This window comes from Stigmatopora argus, chromosome 12 (assembly GCF_051989625.1).
Source record: "Stigmatopora argus isolate UIUO_Sarg chromosome 12, RoL_Sarg_1.0, whole genome shotgun sequence".
Lineage (NCBI taxonomy): Eukaryota > Metazoa > Chordata > Actinopteri > Syngnathiformes > Syngnathidae > Stigmatopora > Stigmatopora argus.
The window spans coordinates 8,174,403-8,200,834 of record NC_135398.1 but is presented as its reverse complement, the minus strand read 5'-3'; the positions used below and the strand labels follow the sequence as shown (position 1 = coordinate 8,200,834).

Genomic DNA, 26,432 nt, shown 5'->3' with positions numbered 1-26,432 from the left:
TAAATGCCTTTCCTATATCTGCATTCTCACCCTCTTGCTACTGTGACAACGAAATTTCCCGAATACGGGATGAAGAAAGTTATCCAATCCAATATAGTTTTGAATTCATTTTAATGCACTGTACAGCTAAAAGTAATCGTATTGATAATAACAATATTAACTAAAACATTTGAGTTCTTTCACCAGTCGCTATGACATTATATTGCCAGAAATTGTGCTACTAGGCAATCAATCTTTTCTGTTCTGTTAGTCACATTTTACATGTATATACCAGGGTAATAAACCAAACAAGGTAATTGAAGAAGGCTAGGTCTAATCATTTTTTTCCATAATTATAGAGCTACATATAATTATTGTGGAAGAGAAGTGAAGCAAGAAGTTCAAACACGGCGTCTGAATGATGTTTACCTCGTTGTTCTCGTGAATGTTGTGGTCAATGAGCTGCAAAAGGAACCACATGACATTTCTTAGGATAAAGGTGGTAATCAAGTTCCAGTGAATGATGTTCCGCAAACACCGTATGCTCCTAAAAAGTAGAGAAATTGGATAGGTTAAATGTCAGACAAAGTACAAGGGCCCTTTTGTGAAGTGGGGTAGACAAATTACAAAATTGATTCTAATTTGAGCACTCTGCCTCCTTTGCGATCAAAGCTGGCAAAGGTCAATTACAGTATCTGTTGTCTCTAAAGAAAAAAAGAAAGTGTTGGAGTTCCGCCCTGATCTGCAGAAGAAGAAAAATGTGGCTGACAACCATAAATGATCGACATTTTATGACATTTTATCACTTGTGTGGTCAACACAGAGTTAATCCGATTTAATATACTTGAGGTGGGACTTTACATAGGTGCCTTTTTGGTTTATCTAAGCAGATTTGACAAAGTATTGATTATTTCAGCTTTTGATCCCAGTCAGCTGGTTACTGGTTTGGGTAAAACTGAGGTCCACTCTGGAGGAGGTGTAGGTGTGTGCTTCAGAGGAGATCCAAAGAATCCCAAAGCCCCCAATGAAGAGGAGGAGAAGGGAAACCATTTTGATCAAAGGCACATAGTATGCAAGAGCCGCTGACCTCCTGCAATCTTTTCATTTGACATGAGCGACCTAATGATAGCGAGGAAGAGAGGAAATATGAAAAGAATGTTCTGGAACATTTACCGCATGCATCACACATAGAGATGTTTGTGCACTATTTCTGTACTCGCCTTAAGCACATGAAGAGGATGAAGGCCACTAATAGCGCCCCCACAGAGATGCAGTGGCCCAGGTAGTTGATGATCAGTGCGATCTCGTAATGCACGGGATACACTCCCTGAAAAAGAACACACACACAGATGTTTATGTCCAGACAATATACTGTAATTTTCTTCTGAATAGAACAAAATAAACTGATAGCACCATGAATCCAATGTTCCTCTCTCCGTAAGTGATTGGCAGATCTTTTAGTGAGAGTTATGGTTTTTGAAGCATGTCAAACTGGTTAACATAATTTATCAGTACATTTGCAATGGCAATTTAAGTGCAATGTATGGTGGGTTGGATGAAATTTGTGATTTTGGCTGTCAAGTTAGATGTGTGCACCTACAGCAGCAACTCTGTGAATTTAGGAGTCACGTGCATTGTCATTATATTTGCTACATGGCCAAAAGAAAAGCATTATTGCATTATTAAAACACTATCAGGAGATAACTGTTCGGGTTATTCTGGGTTATTATTATATATGTGCGTATTAATCATTATATGTGTGTGGAATATTAATCATTATATGTATTGTGGAATATTAATCATTATATATATATGTGATACATTAATCATTATAAGCAGACGAAAGCGCAGTATAACAAGCACACTTCCCCCCTGCAGCTGGCTCGTAGGACATTTAATTGTTTTGAGGTCTATTGACATGACAGATCACTGAGTCCCGGGCCGAGGACTGTTGATCGGAGTTCGCAATGAAGATCTGTGAAGGACTCTTAAATTGCTTTGACTTGGATTCCGGCAGATGGCGATAATCGAATCAACTTCCGAAAATACTCGCATATTGTTTTAAAATACTGTCGCTCGTTTCACCTTTTATGGAAATTATTATGCTTACTTGTGAAAATTCTTACACAGTTGTTTTTGGTTTCTGATCTGACATGCAATTGTTGTTGCAGTTGTTTTTTGACCTTAATTGTGTTATTCGGTTAGCTTATGCAATTGTTTGAATAAGATAACCTTAAGTGTTTTGATTATGTGCGACTAAATGGACAGCCTTTCTTTAGAATGCTCCGGTGGCGAGGACGAGCCAGGACCGATTCTCACTTGCAAGTTATCGCTAGATTATGTCTACGATGTCTCTCCTTTTATTAAAGTATATCTATTAATGAACCTATCAATAACAATGTTGATAGGAGATCTTGTAAAATCTAAAGAGGGACCGGTTAGCAAGTGACAAATTTCAAGGATTCAAATTCCTTTCAAAGTAAAATGAGTGTGAATTATTCTTGTAATCAGCTAATTTCATTCCTGACTGGTTTCATTTGAAGAAGCAATTAATATTGTTTGTAGAATAGAAGAACAAACAGCTCACAGTTACACAGTCACATTGCGTCATTAGCAAGTCATTGCTTGACAATAACGGCCTAAAGATTAGAGGGGTAACGATACGTGGATCTATCAATAGATTCGTTAAGCACAATGGAATTAGAATAAACCAGAAGGTAAACCATAGAACTAAATAGTCATTTTATTTAGGTAAAAGAATGCTTTAAGTCAAATTGTGGCTCTTTTATTTCAAGGAAGGAATGTAAAATGCCATTTGAAAATGACCTTAGGCTGATAAATTGCTTTTTCAACTTTAAGGCACTTAAAAATCATTAGAAACTATAGATCATTTACCTAATTATGACGTGGCCAATCATGAGAAATGTAGGGTCAATATCTTGCTCAACAATACTTCTGCAAGGTCACTAGAGCGGGGAAGTGAACCTACAACTTTTGAATTGGAGAAAGAAAATTTAACCACCCCCGACTGACACATTTCAAATGTCTAAATTTGTTCGTGGGAAAAATAGAGCAAGAGCCAGAAATACACTCGAGTCTGGAGACGTGATGAGAAGCAATCAGGGCGTATATTGCAGTCGGTCTTAGAACATGCCCGCAGGTTTCAAGTCATGGAGACGCTGATATTACACTTGTAGATGACGCAGACGCCAGGAAACAAAATGTCTCAAGTGTTTAATAGAGCAACAACCACCAGAAAAGCAATTCCTTTCGATGTCACTTGAAAAAAAAAATAGGTAGCAAAAGAAACTTACATTTTTCCCTAAGATGGGCTCGCAGTTTGAATAATTGCTCTTTTGTGCCCATGTGCCATTTTCCATACATTCTCTGTATGCACTTCCTGAAAAGAGATGACAGTGAAATTATTGCAAAGAAGCAAGATGTGCATTTTAACCTCACTGCTATTTGCCATTTCTCATGGCTGAATTAGTACAAGTGAGACATCACTTGTGTGACAAGGTGCTGCCACTTGGAAGAAGTAAGCGACGTGGAAGCTCAGTGTTGAGGCAAAGTTTAGCACGACTGTCTGCCCAATTCTTACACTGAATACTAATTCCACAATGTGCCCCAATCCCCCACCCCGCATTTTACCAGCAGACATGCAAATCTTCCAAGTCACTGCGTATCTTTTAAATCCTACATTCCATTATATCACCCCAGTGGAAGTTTGTTTTTAGTGTTCACACAGGTTTTTATCTCACAAAACAGGGTGTGAGATATTTTACTACAGAGGCTATGTGATGAAAAATCTAAGCCTTTCAAAGAGACAAATGGCCTCTCAAACCCCCCTTTTCATGAAAAGCCCTTTAAATGACATTGGAAAATTTGACACCAAGCTCCCCATTAAATATGCTTGGTAAACCAGCTTAGCAGTTTGATGCTCATTATGGATCCCCTGATAGGAGTTGAAGTCAAATTCCTGGAATTTGCCCCAAATGGGTGCTTCAATGCTAATTTCCCACCAACTCCCTTTTAAATGTCAGGCATGGATCCTTCTATTGTTTTCAAAAAATATGTCATAATAACCATGCTCATTCCGTTTTAAATCAATCTTGAAACAAGTATTAAAAGAATCATCTGTTTACTCAGTTATTTTTCATGGCAAATCCTCAAAATCATCAAACATTTACGAGAGGCTTCTCTGGCAATTGATAGAAGAGTCGTAAAAGCTTTGCACTTTAGCATCGTCCATCTGCCTTGGATAACTGCTTTTTATAAAAATCTATCTGGAGCCACCTGATGGTTCAGTGGTTCTCAGGCCTGACTTTGGTGCGGGCATCGTGGTATCGATTCCCACTCGGTGTTGGTGGGATAGTTAATGTCAAATGGATGTCTGTCTCTATGTGCCCCCTATGACGACTAGTTTAGGGTGTAGTCCGCTTTTTTGCCCAAAGTCAGGTGGGATAGGCTCCAGCAAATCTGACAAGGACAAGCGGTGTTGAAAATGAATGAATCAGTCTTTTTCATTTTTTAACAGGGCTCATTTAGGTGAACAACCTAGGAATTCTTAAATAAAAGCCCTGGAATTGGGCTAGTATGCCTGCTTCAAACCAAACGGAGAACCATTCATGCTCACACTCACACCTACCCGGAGAAAACGCACGCCAGCCTGGGGAGAAGACACAACCTCCACGGGCACACATTGATTGAACCCTTGATTGAACCCCTCAGAACTGAGGCCGACACGCTAACCGCTCGTTTTTAATAAAGTAATTTCTCTAGTAATTTTCTTGATCAGGCTAAAATGTCTTCACACCAATGTGCTTTGTGGAAATACGTGACTTTACACAGTAGTTAGGCTGTATGGGAACCCGCCTTTTGAGGTGTGGTTCTTTTCTATTGGCCAGATTGCAGGAACAAAAAAAGAAGAAAGTAGTATAGAAATTACGTGCTGTTAAAATATATTTCTTTACCAATAAAGCTTCAACTTGTTCAACCAGAACTATCGTGTACTCTCTTTCATTTCTGAATTAATCCCGCCCCCCATCCTATTTGGGGAGTCCACCCTTTGAACCCGGGGGACTGGCTACATCACAAAAGTTTTGGAGTAATAACTTGAGGTTACTTTCATCTATTCAAGAAAGACACTGATTTAACCCAACCTCAGGTATGCTATTCATCATTTAATTGGGTTTTCATTGTTTTTATGTTCTTTCTATTGTGCTTTTGCAGTTGATATGAATTCGATTGTATACATTATACCACGGGTATAAATTAAAAACTAGCCATTAGTAATGATTCATGCTTTTTTGAGATAAGAATTGAATCATAGAAGGCTCACCATTTTTTTAAATCAGGGGAGAACATTCAAAGATTTTGATTTTTTTTTTATCCCTGGCAGAAGTAAAAATTAATATGGACCTTGAATAGAAAGGTTGATTAGTTTGAATAATACACAATGCGCATTGAAGCACTGGCCTCGTCAAATTATCTCAGTCTGTTCACAGTTTGATAAAGTTATGGATTTTCCTGCTTGTATTAAAATATGGTTATAAAATAGAACCATTTGCTATCAAATAATTATGCCTGCTCTTTTTCCATTCTGAATAAGAGGAATCACAATACCGGATTTCTGTAGTTTAAAGACCTTTGAATGTTTGGCCAACGGTTTTCATGTCCATCAAGGGGAAATTTACATACACCTGTGACTTGTTTAAATTTTTGAGTCATTAGAGACAGCTCCATATTTTTTGATAGTGCTGCAGATTCTATGAGATACTAAGTGTTGAAGGAAGAGAGCTCTGTCTTCCTTTTCGGGTTTGATTAATTTCGGATGTGGAAGATGTTGGTTGTCCAAATACAGGCTGGCGGCAATGAACAGTGATTTTGAAGCTTTTATGACAGAATATTCTGGGCAGAGGTGAACCACAGGCAAGGCTGTCATCCACAAATGCGCAGAGACAGACAGCTTACATTCACCATTATTCTCTCAGGAGGGTGGCACTGAAACTGAACAAGGATGGGATTTTCCACTATTTCATACAGTAAGCTATTTGTTATGAACTAGAAACGGGCAAAATACACTCGAAAGAGTCCGACCCCTGAAATGAATAAAATTCAAGACAGACACCATCTCAACAGACAAGGACTACAACTTTTTCAAGGTGACGGTCAGAGATCCATCAGGGGCTGTGTTATTAGGAATCGCTGTACAACATTGATCACCAAACATGGAGTAAATACGTCCCCGTTCTGATCACCAAACATGGAGTAAATACCTCCCCGTTCTGCGAGGAACACGTCCACCACCATGTTGTTCTGGAGAATCAAAGAGGTGGCATCCAATTGTTCATGAACAGCTTCAAAGCCGTCCCTAGTGCAGACGCTGTTGGTTATAATGTAAATAATTAATGCGGTCCACGTTTTTATTGTCGGTGACAGGAAAAACGGCAGGGATCAAGGGAAGGTTCTCAAATCCTGTGGCTATTTGATTACTAAGTTTATATTCATCCGGAACACCACGGCGTATGCCTATAGCAACATACAACTTGTTCTCATCTTCCTTATTAGAAGTACAGGCAGATATCTCCGGTTCTTTTATCATTTGGGCAGATTTATGTCCAGCGCACAGAGAGGGGCACTGCTCGCTCATTTCAGCATGCTGAGTGGCGATTTTTTTTGTTGATCTCTTATGTTTTGTGGAACCTCTTGGCGTCTGTTTAATTCTGCCTTCTACAATCCTAACTGAGTCAAACATGTGAATGGGTCAGCTCTCAAATCAGTAATATTGGGCAATTTTATTTCAAATTTTTTATTGGACTCTCTGACTTCATGGTAAGGTGGCGGCATAAATGGGTTTAGTGAAGATACCGCTGAAAGCCGTTTCTCCTTCGAGTAAGGAGGCTGCGAGAAGGGCAAATCGGGCAATGATGGCACCAGACCAACACTATCTTCTTTAACCGCCACACGAGACAACTTCAGCGCACATCCTTTAGCCATCATTCTCGCATTCGCTTTCTTAGCATCATCTCTCACTCTTTTACCTCTTGTAGACAACCTGTTAGTTTTTCTCTACTTCTAATCTCAATGCTTTCGCTCTCCCAACACAAGCCATATCTGTGTCTTTCATTAGTGTCACTAAACATACAGTCGAAAACATGGGAGGAAACCAGCCACCCCCACAACACTGATACATACCAAGCCGTGGGGAAAACAAAAAACTTTTATAGGACCAGTGACAAAAGGTAGTTGAACTTCATAGATCAGGCAAAATATATAAAATGATGAGTCAAAAAGCTTTGTGATGAAATTACACTGCACCAACTCAAGACTGGGTCACTGGTGTTGTTTTTGAGAGGTTGCAAAAGCGTTACTAAACCTCACTTATACTACATCACTGTTCAGTTTTAATGTGTGTGATGAAGACGTCTAAAAGAAATACACCAGGCAATGTTTTGTGGACAGAGTCATTCAAATAACTATATCAGAGTTTATTCTAGAATATCTTTCTAATTGATTCATTATGCAAATAGAAAGCCCCATGAATATTAGAGTTGTTCCTCAACATTAGAGCCTCATTATTTATCCTCCTAAAGTGCAAAAACAAAATATAAAACCAGTTATAGCGGAATACTGTGTTATTCATTGCTCGTAATTTCTTTACTTAAAAAGTGTGTCTGATCATCTCGGTGAATACGGCCTGTTATTGACAATTGGGTATAATTTGCTAATGGTCAACACTAAAGCAGCACATGGCACACACCTTGACTTTCCAGACAATGAGCTAAAGCACAAGACCAAGCATTCCTGCAAGTGAAGCAGTAGTATGAAATACAAGTTTGTGCAGTGGCCATCATAGCCTGCTGACTGCTATATCACTGAGACACTCTGGGGTGATCTCAAATGTGCTGTTCATGTTAAACAACCCAAGAATTTATAAGACCAGGAGGATTTCTGCCAGGAACAACAGGAAGTTTTACCAGGTGAGAAAATAAATATTCCACATACAGTACAGATAATGAAAGACTGCAAGCGAGGCTTGATACTGAGCTGAAAATACAGCAAGGGAGTTTCCCAATCAATTGAATTATAATCATGAGCCTGGCTATGCTCCATCATTTAATATACACTTTAGAATAACAAGAACAACCAAGAGGAGAAGACAATGGTATGGATTATTTGCGATGCAATTGCCTGAGCAATTAATAGCCTTAAAGTGGATTTATTTCCTTATTTATCTGCTCCAGGGAACTTGTATATACAAAAACACATCCGTAATGGCAACGTTGTCGCTCTGCTCCGCTTTCGGAACTTCGATCGAATCCCCAAATTCTGCATTCTCCGTTTCCGGCCAGCGTCACTCCATTCCAACTGAAGCAGCAAATATGTTGCCATTTTAATCCATATTGTTAAACCCAAGTGGCCATTTGTCAGTTCTATTTCATACAGTATCGCAAACACAGGAAACTGAGAAATGATCCACCACATATCTTCTGCAGGGACAGAATTAATATGATTAATTTTGAGGGCTAAAAGTTTTTTGGGAAAACAATGAATGATGGCTCTCTGTGCTGTGGGGAAAAAGAAGCTGGCAGTTAAAAGCCAGTAGGGCGTAGTTCTGAATGCCTAATACCGGCATAAATTAAAAGTGGGATCACTGAGGCATGCAACTCCTGTGGCCAACACATTATAAGCAAATGGGCATTGCACTAAATGAAAGTCTATAATAAAAAGTCTGAGGGGTTCACGATATTTGTATCACACAGACCAAGAAGGGAAACTGCCTCGAGCCTGCAAAACACAAAGCTACGCAACAGAGCTTCTGCTTAGAGATGTTATGGGCATCAAAATGCTTTTGAAGCTACTACATCAAACTTGTTAGTTCTTTTAAAACACACTCAAAACAATGCCATTAATGTTTCCTGCAGTTTCTTACTCATTAACACTGCCCATTCCCTTACTGCGAGCGACAAAGAGTAGACCAGATGTGAAAACTGATAGAAAATCATGCTTTGGAGCACTCAAAAGCTAATTTTAGTGATCGGCTGCACTTCCTGGAGTTGGGGAGCCAGTAGGCATTTATCAAACCACATTTATGAAAGCAAGCAGAGATGTTGTGGATACAAGAGGGAGGAGTGTGAAGTCTTCCACTGACGCAGGGCTAATTTCCAACAGTGGTGCAAGGAAAATGCATTTCTAAGCATCTGCACACAAAGCGTGATCTACAGTACTCAAACAACTTTTCCTTCTGCACCACTCTTCACAAGTCTTTGCCTGTGTAGCAAGGGACGCTTAAGTGTCCTTTACTGGCATTGGCACGCAGAGTTATTGCCAACTAATGCTGGCAACATCCTCCTTCCGTTCTTTCACACCCATGCAAACACAAATTATCAATGCAATGACTCAATGAGAGAAGGCAGGAAGCCAAATCTGTTTTGAGTGTGAAAACATATTTGGAAGAGACATTTACATTCTGTTATCTAAGAGAATATTGACAAAGCAATTTGTATGGGTAAATGATTATTAACTCTTTTTCAAGAACTTTTTGGGTGTTGGAAATGTGAATGCTGAAGTTAAATATTCTAATACAAGGGAATTCAATCAACTGTCGATATATACCAATATTATGTGACACTGGAATGTGATCCAAAAATGAATGATGAATAATATCTGCTTTTATCCATTCATTTTGTAATGGAAAATGTTGGATGTGGGAAACAGGTGCAGCAGTTTGACAGTCTACGCCTTCTCAACTGACAGTCACAGGAGGTGAGTGTGACTCAGAGGATGCTGTTACGCTGACCCAGCCAAACAGCTAACAAGTACTTTAATTTCTTGAGTACAATACGTTCTCGTGCACGGCAGGGCACAACAAATTATCTTTCTGTCATATCGGTGGAGGTGTATTTCATTCCAGCATCTGGATGGGCAGGTGCGAGCAACGCACTGTGGCGCATTAGGAGCACTCGGTGGGTATTTAAGGATGACTGTCACCATCATTTGTTGTTGGACTAGTGCCTTGTTAGACATTGCAAATCCTCACCTTCATATTTTTCTTGCCATTTTACCGTACTCTTGGTGACTGTGCTCTGTTGTTCTACTTTTCTATACTTATTCATTCATTTTCCATCCGGCTTATCCTCAGGGCGACCCCCGCCAGCTTCCCATAGTTGGCCGAGATAGGCTTCAGCACCCTTAATATGTGAGGGTGACCAGGAAATGCATGAAAAAATGCCCTATGAGTCTGCAGGAGCCGAGTGCTCTGACCATTCTGTTCTGAAACGGTCAGCTGTTGAAGCTGGATCCCAACACAGACTCGAAGGCAAGAAATAATTGACATACATATTTATATCTACTTAAGCAAGAGAGCACGCCAGTATAACAAAGTAGAACAAAAACAGCACCAACAAGATGGCTAAATGACTACAAAAAAGTAAGGAATTTTTATCAAAAAATAAAGAGTATCCTCATGAGGATAAACGGTTCTGAAGATGAATGAATGTTTTTGTTGTTTTCTTTATAGTTAATTGTATTATTTTCTCTTCTGTCTGTATATGAAAAAATATTTAAGTGGTTTTCCACTTTAAAATGAATTGTTCTGTTCACTACACATTTTATTGTGGCGTTCTAAGCAACACCACTTCACTTTTAAATCGCCTTTTACAGACAGAGTCAAAACATGCGTGTTCACATTCACGCTCGTATTCATGTACCAAATGGCTACTGCTGCCACCGGGTGAAACTGGGGTGAAGGTTCTCGCCCAAGGAAACACTTCTATCAACAAACGACCCATTCGACCACCTGTGCCACCATCTCCCTCAAACCACGGCATTTGATCCATTCCAATTACCGTCTGTGTCATTACCTCAGTGTCGATGTATAATAATGTATGAATTCAGGATAGCACGGTTCACTTGACAGACAAGAAGCCAAAGCAAACAGGACACTACCCTGCAAGGTGCCAGCTGGGGCTCACTGAGTTGGGTTCAAACTCCAACCACTCCACACAAGTAAGTGTTGAAATCACTAGTAGCGTACATTGAAAAGGTTTTGCTACATGAAAATTGCATAATCAAAGGAGAATATGTGAGGCGACGAACGCCTGGTGAAGGCTAATTTAGCGCGTCGGGCACAGAGTGAACTAGGCCACAATGCTTCCGATTGATGAAGTGATTCACTTAGGCAGCAGGAACTGGAGCAAGGCCAAAGTGCTGCACACGTCAGAGAGCAGGTGAAAACAGTAGCACACACACACCATTATTCAAACATCTGTTTTGCTCAACATTTTACAACCCGTTTGTTGACAGAAGCTTTAATTTTGTTCATTTAAATTTTGTTTATCGATTAGGATTAGCGCCAGATACCAGACACTATGCGAATACTATTAATTTCATCACCTCTTCACAGTACTATATATATTTTTTCTGTATATTTATTAATTCTCAACTCTTAAATTATTTGTTTTTCTATGCATGGTTGAATCCCAAAAAGCTTTGGAGGATGAATGTTAAAAAACGTTATTATTTTTTATTTTAAAAGCTCCTATGTGTTTCCATTATATTGTTGCAGAAAGTCAGTACGGCCTCTAAACTTCACACAAATACTGAAAGGTTTTCCATCGTCAATGGGAAATAATGAAAGGTGGCATTTCAGAAAAGCTCTTGTCCTTGTGTTGGAGAAAATCATTATGCACTAAGATGTCAATAGCACTGGTTGACATTTAAATGTGGACGCAAAGGGGTACAAAAAAAGGTGTTATTTCCAGGTGAGTAACAAAGGGCTAATTTTAATGTAATGCATTTTTTTAATGCAGTGACAGATGTGATTTATTTCTATGGTCTGGTGGAAAAAAATGTAAGAAAAATACTTTGTGCAGCAGGCTAGTGAGAGCAGCAGGGGGAAAGGCTGGTTGTCCATCTTGTGTCCTGCGATTTGCTGGAAACCAATTCAGGGTGTTCGCCCATAGTTTGCTGGGATTTGGAACGCTCTCCACAAAAACGATGACCGTCACGTCTCAATATCACTTTTAATTTGCCACACAAGTGTGCACTGATGATGCTTTTATTGTCGTCTATTGGTTCTGCATATAAAATAACCGGGGTAATCTGCGGGAGAGCCAAGAGTTATCCAATTACGTAATTACGTTTTGCATGAAGCTGCATCTTTACTGTCATCGAGAGATAGGACAGGTTGCTCATATTTTTCTTAATTTCCCATTGAATGAATCATGAATCTAATGAGGAGATCACAATTTGGTGAGTGTCCAAATTACGATTGTGAGCAAAGGTCCATTCAAGTGAGTGGACTTGGTTATCATTACAAGTGATTCAAATGTACAGGATTTAGTCACAGATTTAGAGATGCCGTGGATATCCATTTTTTTAAATCATGATTCTATATTTTTGCCTCTTTGAAGTATAAAAAGGTGCATGAAGTTTATTTTGGGGTTTCAATATTACTAGCAAACAAGCGTTTTCATTCAAATATTGTAATATTTAGTAAGAATAAAATTAAAGAAAGTTATTTTGGCTTAGTATTGTGTTAACAAAGGTTAAAAAATAATAATGTTACTTCAACTTCAATTCTGTGATAAAACCAGAAAACCAAGTAGTTATACACACTCCTCCTGGGCGATGTTTGGTGCTATTAAAGAAATTATTGATAATTCGTCTTATCGTACAACTTTATGAAGAAAATGTTAAAAAATTTGAAACATCTTAAATGAGGTATTTAACACCTGCATTCTCAGTGTCTGCACAATGTTTAATCAAAATGGAGGTCAGGTATCAAATCAGCCCTTTTTGTTGTAATCAGTAATATGATATTTTTCCCCCAGTCAGTTTTTCCTGCCATTTTTTTTCTATCTACCAATCAGTATTAACTTCCTGCAGAATGAACACAATTGCCAGGACCTTGTTTGAAGTTCTTGAGAATTAAACAGCTTTGATTTCTTTTTATTTTTTGATAAAATAAAAAAAAAGTTCACTTTCATTTCACCATTTCATTTCATTTCAGCTATAAGATGAGAATAGTACAGCTTGGAAACCAACTGTCTTCTAAAATCTTTTCCCCCCAAATGACGATGCAGGCAGCGACTTTACCCCCTGAAGCCTATGCAGCAAATCTGTTGAGCTTTTTGCAAAAACAGAATACACGATGAGCAATGTTGTAGTAATCCTAGCCCCTTGCCTAGGATTAGCTGTTTAGGATGCAGATCCAAATTCAAGAGGCAGCGACAAAATGTCATCCACAGCCTAATTGGATGCCCGATACATTCCAGAATGCATTTTGCACAGGGTTAAATATGATCATAAAAACAATGAGAAGAAAGGGAATGATTGGAAGTGAGATGATTCACTGAGTTTTGTATTACATCACAAAAATACGTACACGGCAAATTCGATTCCCTGGGCCGTTATACCATTTTTACAATGAATTATAATAAATCTGGTCGAAAAATGTTAAATGTGCTACATCTGAACGGGTTGCTCACAGTTGAGAGATTTAGGAAAACTTCCCACAGGAAGGATTTGAAAGTGGGGAGTAGTCACGCGAGGCCAATGTTTGAGCGTACTTCATGAGATGCATTTTTAATTTTACTCAAGCACCAATTAAAATGTGACCTGCTGTTCTATACCAATATTTTATTGACTACTTTTACTACTCCATTTATCACTTCAAAGTTGTGCATGCAGCCTGTTGGACGAGTGTCTGAGATTGATGGTACAATCCCCGGTGGGTTTCCCTGTTCTCCCCGAGCCTGCGTGGGTTTTTTCCAGGTACTCTTGTAAGGATAAACTGTACAGAAACTTAATAATACAAAAAAAGTTGTGCATATTACAAGTGTGTTTAATGTGGAAGAAACATCCCATTGACTCATCAGTTATTATTTAACTGTCCATATTATTTTCATAGCCTCTTGATGCATCAGGGAATGAATCTTGGCTCCTAAGCAGCGCATAGGCTGGCCAGCTGCGTATTTGCAGTAAGATGCATTTTATCAGAATCAGTTGGTGAGAGTCAAGAGGCCTTGAGGGGAAATCAATAAAGCTAAACATGGAATTGCGTGTCAGAATAATGAGAGCTTATCGCACGAGCACGGCGCATGCAAATGCTATCATTTTCCAAAAACATCCTACGCTGGATAATCTTCAGACTTATTTAAAAAAAAATGGACGTATTTTTACGCATCAACTGACATCTTAGAAAGTAAAATTATCATTAATATCATACTGCTGTATACTCTGTATAATGTGGTAAAAGAAATCAGACACAAAAACACAACAAAAACATTCGATTACATCATGAAATCTAATCAAGTGAAGCCGAATTAAGTATTAATAAATACACCTGTGATGGTATTGTTCAATTTTTGAGGAAGAAGTAGTTGGGGAATTGGGTTGGGGTGTGGTGTGGTGGTTAGACATCTGGTTAGACTAATTAAATCTCATGGGGAATTTGCTGTGCAATGGCGAGTGAAATATTTGCAATACACACTGAGCAGTGACCCATCGTTGGAAAAGGACTCCACAGAAGAGAAGCATCTACCAGACTAAAAACTTGTGTATTAAAATGCAGAAAATGGATCCAAATGGAAATGAACATGCATCTGTGGAATTGCCAGCCTTGATTTTTAATTCAAAAATGTGTTATTCAAACACTCGCTCACCACTAAGTTGAATAAAACACTTCTGACTGGTATTAACAGAAATGAGGAAAAATGTTCAGAGATTCCCTATGTATTTTTATCATATAACTAATAAAATAAGAGTCAGGGCAGTCAGACTAGGTAAGACAAATCACAACTCAAACCCTGTTTTACTCAAAACCCTAACCTTGATTTGCTTCTTTTAAGGGTTCAGGAATGATTTTGAGCTAGAATTGCAAAATAAGGGTAATCAAGGTCAGAAACAGCTATTTGAGTTTTCGAACAAGCCACTCATTGACAATCTCAAACAGTAGCACCTCTGCGCACGTGCCTTCGTTTATATTACTGAGTTGGCTGAAACTATTAATCTAGATAAGAGAATCAATAGCCAACCGGACTCTTTCTGACAAAGAACCCAGAAGTAGGGCACTGAGGTGGTCTTTTCGCAGGAGAGTCCACGCAATTGAACAAATAATTAGCTACAGCGTGGCTCTGCTGACAAATGGAGAAAAAAAGTACACAACTGACTGAGATATAACTTGACATTGCAAAACTGACAAACGGTACTTTGTCTCACCCGAGGCTTGACAGACACAAAAACACACAGTAGCAAAAATGAATGCTTTCAAAGATCTAAAAACTGCACTCTCGTGGCACATCCCATTTCATGCCGACTTAAAGAACTAAAAATACAAAACATGGGACACAGGAAGCTTTAAATATGCATAAACCTCTTACACCACTCTGCACGCACATTAATATTTATATAGGCTCCAACACATGGAAGGGAATTTACATCCCCTTACCTGAGAGGGCATGTTCACTGTGTGAGTGCCTCAATGTTTTTGTAGTTGTATTAGATCCATTACAAACATCCTAAAATGTGACTCCTCTGTCGTCAGTTATGTTCTAAGATAATTACAAGAACAGTAGCCCACCCAAGCACGCAAGTACTCTCCTACATGTACTTTGAAAAATCACAAAAGCGAAAAAAAAATGCACACAAAAATGAACAATTCTAATCTGCCTGTTGTCTCACAATTTTCTGCATCTTTGATGGTTGGTGCAAAAAAACAATATCTCACTTAAAACCATGCGATGAACTGTGATCAGCATATTTCAAAAGAACATGAAAGGATACAAAGGAACTTTTGCTCTTGTTAGTTACTCTTTTTTAGGTGTAATTTTGGTATAGTGATACAGAAGTGGTATAAGCCATCATAACGTCGAGAGCATCTTAACGTGTCCGTTCAGTAAAGGAAGCCATTACCTTTACTTATATGCACAGGTTTCTCCTCATTGAGGCAAGAGATACATAGTAATGTGCGCATGGATTATATGGTCAATGACTTTTGATGAGTTCCCTTTTGGCAATTACTACCGCAGTTGGAGAGAAATGCAAATGTAGCATATATTTAGAGTAGAGTATTTTTTTTTTCCATTGTCATCAAATCAGCCACTTGTGAAAACCTCCAGTACCTTTACTTGGAAGTTACTTATCTAATCACTTCACGGATGCCTGGAGGCAAGCGGAAAGCTTGTACTACTTGGGTCTTGTTGTTATGACACGAATGCTTCAAACATGCTTAGAACCAGGGGTATGCCCTGCTTGTACATGTCAAACCTTTTAAAAGCGTGTATACTGAAGCGTGCAACGGATTAGAGTTTAACAGTGTGGAAGTTGCAGCATCATTCTCACGAAGACGCGTGCCGTCGTTGTCTACATTTCAGCGCCTTTTGGTGATAAAAGTGGAAGCTGGGGCTTTGCATAGGGAATTCTTAACTCCATGTACAATTGTGTGGGATTTAGGGGATATAGTAAGTGAAGTAATCTATATCAATAACAGTAAAGGTAAGAATTGTTGTCAAGGAGAATGAAAATTTTCAATGCCAATGATAGAATCAAAAATCACATGTAAAATCAATTCTGTGCTTCAGAATGTACTAAATACATTTTATTGTTTGTCGCAAACGTTTGTGACAAACGACTCGGAAGTTTATACAATATATTTTTCTGGCTTTGGAATAAATTTAAAAAAGTGATTCATCGTATTAAGTTAAGTTAGTGATTTATTGTATTAAATAACAACAAAATGAAGCGGTCATCAATCATTTTAAATGGTTGTTTGTTTTTCTGCATTATGTTTCATATTGTGTAAAATTGGCTTTTATATTTTTTATTTTTCCTGTCTGCAACCAACATTGGAAATGAAAATCCATTCTCAATAAACATAGGAAAATAAAGGTTAAAAGGCAATAGAATGAAGTTGACCCAACGCCAAATAAGAAGCGGACAGTGGGAACCAGATAGAGCAGACTGGAAACTCACTAAGAAACTTTGCACCACAGCTCCATGCTCACATCATATTCTGTGCTCCCAATTTCAATGGGCACTGTTTAAAGACATAAAACATTTTTAATCTCCTAAATCAAGGTCCCCCTGTAGCATACTTTAAGACCTGACGATCTAACATCCTAGAAATCCAAAAGTCTGTATACATGTGCAGCAAGTTGCAGCACTTACTAGATAGGGAGCAACAATACACTGGTCATGCCCATCAAAAGGAAGCAACAGTAAAGCAGTGGGTACATGAGTAGTGCGATTAGCAACCAGTCTTAAATGTTTGGTGAGGATAATGACTTTGCACCTGAGCCTATTATACAGATAACATCTGCGTGATAGGACTGTAACAGCTTGGCAAAGCTTTGTAATGTAGGAATAGGACCTTGCCCCAAATGCACCATATGACTTTTGCTTAGAGGGGCTGTCTTGCAAAGAAAAGTTTGCTCTTGTACATGTGTATTTGTTTTATGTTGCCCGTTTCGAATCTGACGGAAAATAGAATAGCTCTATATTTATCGCCCACGGGAGAAATTCACTTGCCACCGCAGCTAAGAGAAAATAGAGACAAATATAGTATGCCAAAAGTGAGTCATAGCAATATAAATACATAAATGTGTATATAGCATACAAAAAAAATTATAGAATGAATAGCATTAAATGTGATAATGAGGTTAATCATGTGCAGGAACGATAGTGCAATTGTTTTCAGAGAAGTTTAATCACGGCAATTTATCTTAACATCTGCAAGTGATGCCGGTGTTATCATTTTATTGCGGATGGAACGGTGAATGTAGAAATGTCAGAGTGAACCATTTAAAGGTGCAATTTTTAGAAACAGAAAAAAAAGGTTCAATTTAGTAAATTCGAGTGAAAAATATCTCCAGGTTTCTCAAAGTGTGGTCTATAGAGCATGTTTCATCCTTAAAAAAGATCCTTCTGTTTATGATGGAGCTTTGCCTGGCCATTTTTATTTGGGGTCTTCATAAAACTATATTTTAAGTAAACTTCTAGGCCACATTGGAAATAAATATTCATCCATTTTCTTTTCCATTTACTGCTCAAGCGAGACCTTGCAGCCTCACAATCAAACCTGACCTCCGATGAAAAGCAGACTTCATCCTACACTGGCTATCAGTCAATTACGGGGTACATAGAGATAGATAGATAACCATTCACACTCAGTTTCACCTCATGACTGTGTGGGGAATGAAACGACACTATCAGACAAATGGACTTCACCACTCCAGGACAAGAAATATCAAGCATAGCTTAGAGGGGCTGTCTTGCAAAGCCTGTACTGGTAATCATCACAAGGTTCAAAGATATATTGAAGTCTCCCTGCTGACTGTGTATGTGACTGGGTGCACACACTCATCAGCCAATCACAGGGCAGACTTAAAAACACATTCATATTCACACTTACATACAATTTAGAAATGTTGATTAACCAACAGCTGGCTGTACATTTTGGACATAGGCCTCCATGTGATCTAGTATGGTGCAATGTCCTAATTTTCTTTAACTTTAAAATGACCATTTAGACCAGGGACATGCAAGACATTCCATGAAAGCACTTGGTGAGTACGATTCCTTTTCATGCATTTTCAGTGTGGCTTATCCTCACAAGGGTCATGGGGGTGCTGGAGCCTCGGCCAACTATGCAATTTAGAGTGCTCGATCAGACTACCTTGCATGTTTTTGGGGTGTGGAAGGAAACCAGAGTACCTGGAGAAAACCCACAAACACATTATCTCAGGTCTGTGAGGCAGACCTGCTAACCAGCCATCCATCGTGCCATGCATAATTTCCGTTATTGCTATGTACTAAATGGGTTTATTTGATCGTTTATTAGGGTTTTTTTGTATGCACATTTGCATCAACTACTTTTAACTTGCTTGTCTCATTTTTCATGACTTCTTTCAGCAGTAATTTTACCCATTTTATCATCTACAAATTCAATACAAGACCTAAAAATCTTGAATTTGGTGTCTTAGCATTAAGGCTTCCAGAAATTGGTGCGTTTTTACAAAAAGTGAATATTGCATCGTTGCAAGGGTTGCTGGACCCTATTCCAGCTGAATTTGGGGGGAAAGCAGACTACATCCAAGGGCAAACAAAGAGACAGACAACCATTCGCACTCACAATCACAGCGCTGAGCGGGATTCGATCCCACGCTTGCCCGCACCAAAATCAGGCGCATGAAGCACTATTCCATCAGCGGCCTTGTAACCTCATATATCAAATGAAAATTTGATGATACGTAAATTTGAATTATTTTTTGAAAGATGAGTCTAACAATACTGGTCCTTTATAAATGAATAATTAAAATACAAGCCTCCCGACTTCTGTGAGAGCAGAAATAAATCAATTATATGGGATTTTGTTGTTGTTTTGTGTTTCTAGGATGCACCAATTCCCTTCCCAAAAGTCAAAAGTGCATCTGCCTTTCAGATTCCAAGTTGCCATCTCGTTTTAAGTAGCTTGTCTTGTAATGTTAACCATGCTCAGCATGAAGTGTCTGTTCCAGTGACAGGAGGTAATATAACAATTGTCCTCCACTGTCATATATGCTTTGCATCAAAAAAAGAGCAAGTAGAGCGTGCATGAGCATCAAACAACTTTTTCTCGTCCCTTGGAGTTAAAAAGAAAAAAAATCTTACTATTGGTGTTATATTTGACTCCATTAATATCTGCAGGGCACGGTCTCCCCACAATTCTGCCAGAGCTGCTCCTTGGCCAGCAGGTGCCAATCTCATCTTTGGTGGCGTTGCAAAAGAAACCTTAGAGAGATTAAAAACAAAACAAAAAAAATGTTCACCAGGAGCAAAAAAAAAGTGTTTTATTTTTGTCTTCTTACCGTCAGCGCTCGGGGCTGTCAAAGACGCGTGTTCCCACAAAGTGTCTTGAAAACCCTCCACGAAAGTGCAATTTAAATCCGCCAACTCGCGGATTATGATTTGATAGAGGATCGCATCCATGCTTCCATCCGACTCGTGCATGCGGATGCTGGGGCGCGCTCTGGCCGAGGTGAATCCGAGTCTGAGTCCAAATCCGGGCGGCAGCTGGTGAGCTGCAGCCGCGCTCCCCTGACAAAACGACAACAACTCGCGCTTCTGATCCAGTAGAATCGCTCTGGCCAATCACAATCGCATCCTCCCATCGTCGCACTCATTAAAAAAAAAGTACACGCGTCAGTCCAACTCAGTCTTGAGGAAAATCAAATCGTAACCCATTCAAGGACAGCTATTCCAAAGTTGGCATATTTCATTCCTTGTCTGAACCGCTTATCCTCACAAGGGTTGCGAGGGGTGCTGGAGCCTATCCCAGCTCTAGGCGGGGGTGGGACATCCTGAATTGGTTGCCAGCCAGAGCACAAGGAGACAAACAACCAATCATACCTAGGGACAATTTAGAGTGCTCAACAAGGCTACCCTGCAATGTTTTTGGGACCCGTAGAAAACCCACGCAAGCTTGGGGAGAACATGCAAACTCCACACAGTGGGGACCGAAGTGGAACCCTCGACCCCAGAAATGCAAGGCTGTCGTGCTAAACACTCGGGATCTGGGCCGCCTACTTTAACGGACTTTTACACACTAATTAAATGATATAATCAATTAGATGAACATGAGATTGTACCATACAAGTTCAAACCAGAGGCTGAAGAAACATAATGCGGCTCCACTCTCATAATATCAGTTCATTCATTCATTTATTTATTCATGTATTTATACCGCTTAAGGTACAGGGTTGCAGGGGGGTGCTGGAGCCTATCCTAGCCAACCACAGGCAGCAGTCAGGGGACATCCCAAATTGAAGCCAGCCAATCACAGGGCACAATGAAATAGACAACCACTCACCCTCACAATCACACTCAAACCCAGACTGCCCGCACCAAAGGCAGGCAGAAGAACCACTACACCATTGGGTGGCAACAAGATCTACTGATTGGTATATAACTCAAATTTACAACCCTCGACTCAACAAGCAAACCTGGTGATGAAAAAAAAATCACATAATTTGTCATATAAAATTAATACCATCATTTAAAAAATGTGTTGTTTTTCAGGGGGACAAATACATATTTTTTAGGAGAAATACTTGTCTGTTTTCTTGCCAGTGTGCCCAAAAATGCAAAAAGACATTTTACAGTACATCAGTTTTTACTCTAGGTTTCTATGGATTATAACTTTTGAAATGAAGGTGACATAGGTGAATGTGCCCTAGCATTTGGTAAATTGCATGTGTCTGACTTCCAAAGGCTGGTGCTAAAGATTCATAGGTTGTAGCCAGAGGCTGTATCCCATCTCATCTTGTAACCTGCTTCACTCCTTCATAGTTTGACGGGAGTCACACTGTCGTAATATTAAGAAGCTGAGCTGTCTTAAATGTGCAGGAGGGAGGATCCAACGAAGAGCAAATTGAAAAAAACTGACAGATGCTTTTGCGGGCACTTTTAAACTCATTAACAGTACCATGTAAAAAAAAGCACGTACATCTCAATGCTAACTAGACTGTAAGCAAATTAATGTAAATTTGATACCTGGCTATTTGCAGTACTGTAGTTGTACTTCCACTAGGAACCTTTCAAAGTATCCTTGTTGCTCAAAAACCCAGCTTTGCGGCTCAGTTCATATCTGCCAGTCCATGACAATTTTGCCCATATTTTGTCTTGTTGAATGTGGGTTATTAATTACTAAAAGACTTTGGATAGCTATCAAAACTAAACATGTTTTGAAGTGTAAGGTGTGTGTCAGATCAAGAAGCTTAGGTTGCCATGATACAATGAAGGTGTGCCACATGTGCCCATTTTATACTGCTTGTTTTCTGATTAGCTTCACCTGGTCCCATTATTCAACAGCCAATCACCTCCGTCTCCTGCACTTGTGTTGGGCCCATCTGTGTCCCCAATGTAATTTGACTGAGTGCCCATTTCCATTCAATTGTTGTTGAACCTTGTTTGTTAGTAGTCATTGCCCTTGAAACTGCCTTCAATCTGCTTATTAGCTTTTGAGTTCTTCTGTGGTTTTCATACAACAAACAAAGTTGAAAGCAGCTTTTCCTTGGCTCAAAAGTACCACAAAGGGAAAGAGCAAAGGTTTGAATCCTTTTTCTTTCTGTGCTACATAATTTTTTTCACTGCCATTGATGATGATAAAACTCCTGTCCATTTGAATTGAAAGGGATTGGCAGTGAATGATCACAGCCTGGAATGAACCCCAGTTTTCAAACCATTAATATATGCTAATTACACTTTGTCGACTACAAAAAAATGCTCTTCCAAGGAATCCCTTTGATTGTCATGTGTGACAAACCAACGGGTAGATTAAAGCACCCCCTCGACTTTCTTGCACACGTTTTCAACATCTCATTAAAATAATCCGTGTGGGTCCATTTTCAATTACCTTTGGATGGCTAGTTGGATTCTAAAGAAAATTACTGAACACCAGTATGGCACAGAGAGTAAAGTTTGGACTTAGAAGTAGTAATGTAAACACCGAGCGCCTCCATTATGAGGGAAATAATCGATAATATAGTAACGCAAGCAGATGCTGCTATGTAAATAGGTGTAAACTGTCATTTTTGGTTTGGCATATTGATTAATCTCGCCTGTGCTAAATATACTTTGTGGGGGGTTGCTGTTGTAAAATGCATTGTCTAACGTGGGTTCAATAAAAAGGGAAAACAGGAGAATTATTCAAAAGGGGGTCTGACCTGAAAACAGATGCCAGAAAATAATTGTGCTCTCCAAGGAGTACCATCATGCAAAATTACGCATAAATGAAATGACAGTATTCAGATGCATGTATGGCAGACTGGTTCACATCATGTGATTATGATTGGATGAATCATATTCATCTCAATCAATCAATCAAAAAGCACAGTGAATAAACCAATCAATAAGATAAGTACGTCCTCAACAGGTGATTTTGGACGAATGGGGAACAGCGGCATTAAAAAAGGACAGACAAAATCACCAATATAAATTGATTCATCAAGCTTGTGAGTGACATGTTGACACAATGTGACTTGGATTTGGATCGTCATTAATGGTTTTGTTTATTTATTATAAAGGCATATGTCATCATTTTAGCCCAGGTGTACTCATACACTATGATTAATGGATAAACTTTCATGGATATTTTTCATTTTCAAAGCAAGAGAGCATTTCTTCATTTTTTAAAAGCTTTAAAAATAAAAACCTTTCTTACGCACTTGGATGCCAGACATAGCTGAGACAGTAATGCCCAGTAAGTACATGTGATTGTTAATCTTCAAAGGTTTTGTTTGATGAGCGACGGTCCATTCAATCTTTTCTTCTTCTTTTTTCAAATTTACTTTATCCATTCTTACTTAAAAACCATGAAAGTTGAACGCAATCCATTCTGTGACATCTTGAAATTCAATTTTGGATCGAGTGAAATTCACTTAGAAAGGGGTTTTCAAAAAATAAAAATACCTTTGATAATGTACTACTGCTATCTTGAACACAATCTCCTTTGGTGACCTTCCATTGCCTTTTGACAGAATAATTTAATGATGCTGTTATGTGTCATCCTCATATTTAGTACTCCAGTCTAATTCTAACTTGGATTTTTCTGATTGGCGAAGCAATTTCTCGTGAGTTTCAATTTAACACGCTGGGAAGCAGTCATTAGTGTTTTTCGCTGCAGTCTATCTGCTTGTGCTGTGCCCCCTAAAAGTGCTGCATGCCTTCTCCTGTTGTCCAATTAATCGCAAAGGTAAGACACTGGGGAAGCGCACTAATGAGAATCTGATAGTCCTAAGCGCATTATAAGTAAACGCTTGTAATACACAATTTGTGAGTGGTGCTTTTGTGCCTAGGTGACCCTTTAATTTGAATCAACTTAAGCAGATACAACTTAACAAGGTTACAAATGTTACACATGTGTATTTAGGCACGTTTATGACACAAAGTAATGTGTTATAGTAATTATAGTTACTCAACAGAAAAAAAACATGTTAAAGCCCCAATACACATCAATAAGTACACAGTTTTGCAAATGATAGGAAACTTTCACGCTGGGGGATTCTCAGGGGAACATACATTTGATTGAAGGAAATGTAGTAAAAGACTTTAGAGAAGGAATATAGTTTTTATCTGGTTTGGGATGGAACACTGCAAGATGGCCTGATAAAGTTATGGTTAAAATATCATTTTTTCATGTATTTTCTCTCTGCTGATCAGGTTTTGTTTTGTATTACAGATGACGTTTGTATGGTGGTGGCAGAATATTTAATTCTCATGCCTTTTTGGTTCCTTTTTTTTACACTTGCTGGTCTTTGCGTTTGGCCATTTGTGTTGTTGCGGTTCTTGTTTGTGTACTGAGTGGCTTACTTTGTTTTGACTCGTACGCTTCAATTGCAGCACTCTGACTCCGTTTTTTTTTAGATCCGACCTTTTGACACGGGCATGTTTTTGTTACTTCATTCTTGTGTTCTCCAGGGTTTTTAAATTCAATAAATATTGTAGCACGCCTCCTTGGTTTGAGTTGTCTGCGTTGGGGCCATGGCTTGCTTCTGCCTCAGCGGTCCGTAAGAATGATTGGCCATATTTGTCAATGAGGGACATGGAAAGATTAATATAGCAAAGCTACATTCAAATATTGCTCCCACTGCAAATTTCCATTTTAGGTTCAGTGTACCGTGATTACTTATTAATTCTGCCACCAATGCTCATCATAAACAGCACAGAGCTAAAATTATTCATATTTTAAATACAAAAATGATGGCAATGTGTTAAAAAACAACGGCTCTGATCATATAATGATCATTTGCTAACTTGGTCTGTCTGAATCTTATGGCGCAGGGTTAAATTTTGGACCAAAACTCACCCTTATTTTAATGTGAATGCTCTTTCGGCATTCTGAGCCATGCATGCAGATTTCATGCCATCTAGTTCATTCAATAGCTGCCTGTTTTATTTACTCTTTTGTTATTCATGTATCCACAGCAACTTCAATATGCTGCAATTACATTACCTTATGAAGCGGGTAGGCAAGAATAATGATTCCATTGGCTCTATCTATCACAAACCAAGCTGGTAGACACTTGATGGACACTGAGAGGTATTGTCTCAGTCGTGATATTGTGTGATCAGTGTGATATTATTTTGTCGGAACAATTTTTGGATTATTACAGCACCCTAAAAAAATATATATATATACATGAAAGGAAAATGAGTGGTGCACAATAAGACCAAAACCTGCACTTCAAATACCAAAGTTAAAGGTGACGCATTATTAACTCTAAAAGAAAAAATAAATACATCTACCGTATGTTAGAGAGAATTATTAAATCAAAATAACAATATCGTGTGCACATATGTATATATATATCCATGAATAAAATGTATGAATTTGTGAAAGTTTTCTTTTTTGAGGCCTTAAAGTGTTTCATTGGAATTAGTACTATTTTTAAAACCACATATCGCATTCATTATTTTAATGTAAGTAATTGACAATTACATGAAACAATGTTCAAAATAGTTAACTATATTTTGACTGGTATAATAATTTCTTGTGTTCATTGTGATCAAATCTTTGACTGGCTTTTGCTATTGACGTTTATATTACAAATTTTGTATGATTTCTATGGCTGCATTTCACTTAACCACCTTCTCTTGCGGCATCATTTAAATCGTCGTAAAAGAGTCATCATTTTTATGTTGTTTTTTTAAGTGTAAATTTAGTCTAAATTGCAGGGCTCCTGCCAATTGCTTATGTTTGCCCAAGGTAAATTCACTCCTGATTATTGAATTCTTTACAACTATATCAATCAAAACTGAGAATCATTATCTTTCTTGGGATCTTATTATTGGTTTACCTAATAAAATCCATGCTAATGAACTAGACACTGAATATTTCCAAGAGCAAGTAGAGTGGATAATTAAAAACAGTAGACAATTGAGGTGTTGTTTTGTTACTTCTTCATTTTTTATGCACTACACCAACTCCAAGAGTTCCTGAAATATTGGATTCACATGATGAAAGCCTTTTGCCACAAAGCCCATGAGGCAAACTACACATTCTGATGAAAATCAAGTTTGTCACGTGAAGGCAAAAGCCACTTTGTGTGAACACCTTTTTAATTTCCTGTTTGCTTCTCTCTCGTATCAGATTCCATCGCAAAGCTAGTGCTTTCATATATATTACTTTATAAATGTATTGTTTTGTTGTTGTTGTTTTTTTGGAAAATGAATGAAGGAATATAATTTTTAATGGCTGACGACGACACACATCCAATCCATTTTGACTGAAAAGACGTTGGCTTTGGATTTTTATCTGTCATATATTTGTGTTTGTAATCCCTGTTAGTTTTCATGCCTCTTAACTGATATCCATCTGCACTGTAACTGTGGCAACAAGATACCTCATTGTTGCTGACATTCATCCCTAAATTGCCACTTATGCCAGCTATTCAAACTGCATGCATGAATAT

At 38.5% G+C, this 26,432-nt stretch overlaps 1 protein-coding gene across 4 annotated transcripts in view; it reads right to left on the bottom strand.

Annotated features, from left to right (window-relative positions):
- crhr2 (corticotropin releasing hormone receptor 2) overlaps positions 1–21,742 on the bottom strand; it is a 29,844-nt gene extending 8,102 nt beyond the window's left edge. For 3 of the 4 annotated variants that reach the window (XR_013304337.1, XR_013304338.1, XM_077615878.1), the window contains exons 1-6: positions 21,514–21,742; positions 19,830–20,058; positions 19,633–19,752; positions 3,294–3,379; positions 1,200–1,306; positions 409–526 (exon numbers count right to left, since the gene is read on the bottom strand). Coding sequence is in view for 2 of the 4 variants with exons in the window: in XM_077615878.1 (XP_077472004.1) it covers positions 409–526; positions 1,200–1,306; positions 3,294–3,379; positions 19,633–19,752; positions 19,830–19,971 (573 nt within the window). In the remaining 2 variants the exon portion in view is untranslated. The remainder of the gene's footprint in view (positions 1–408; positions 527–1,199; positions 1,307–3,293; positions 3,380–19,632; positions 19,753–19,829; positions 20,059–21,513) is intronic. The other variant, XM_077615879.1, reaches the window with a different exon arrangement.
- Between the last annotated feature and the right edge of the window lie 4,690 nt (positions 21,743–26,432).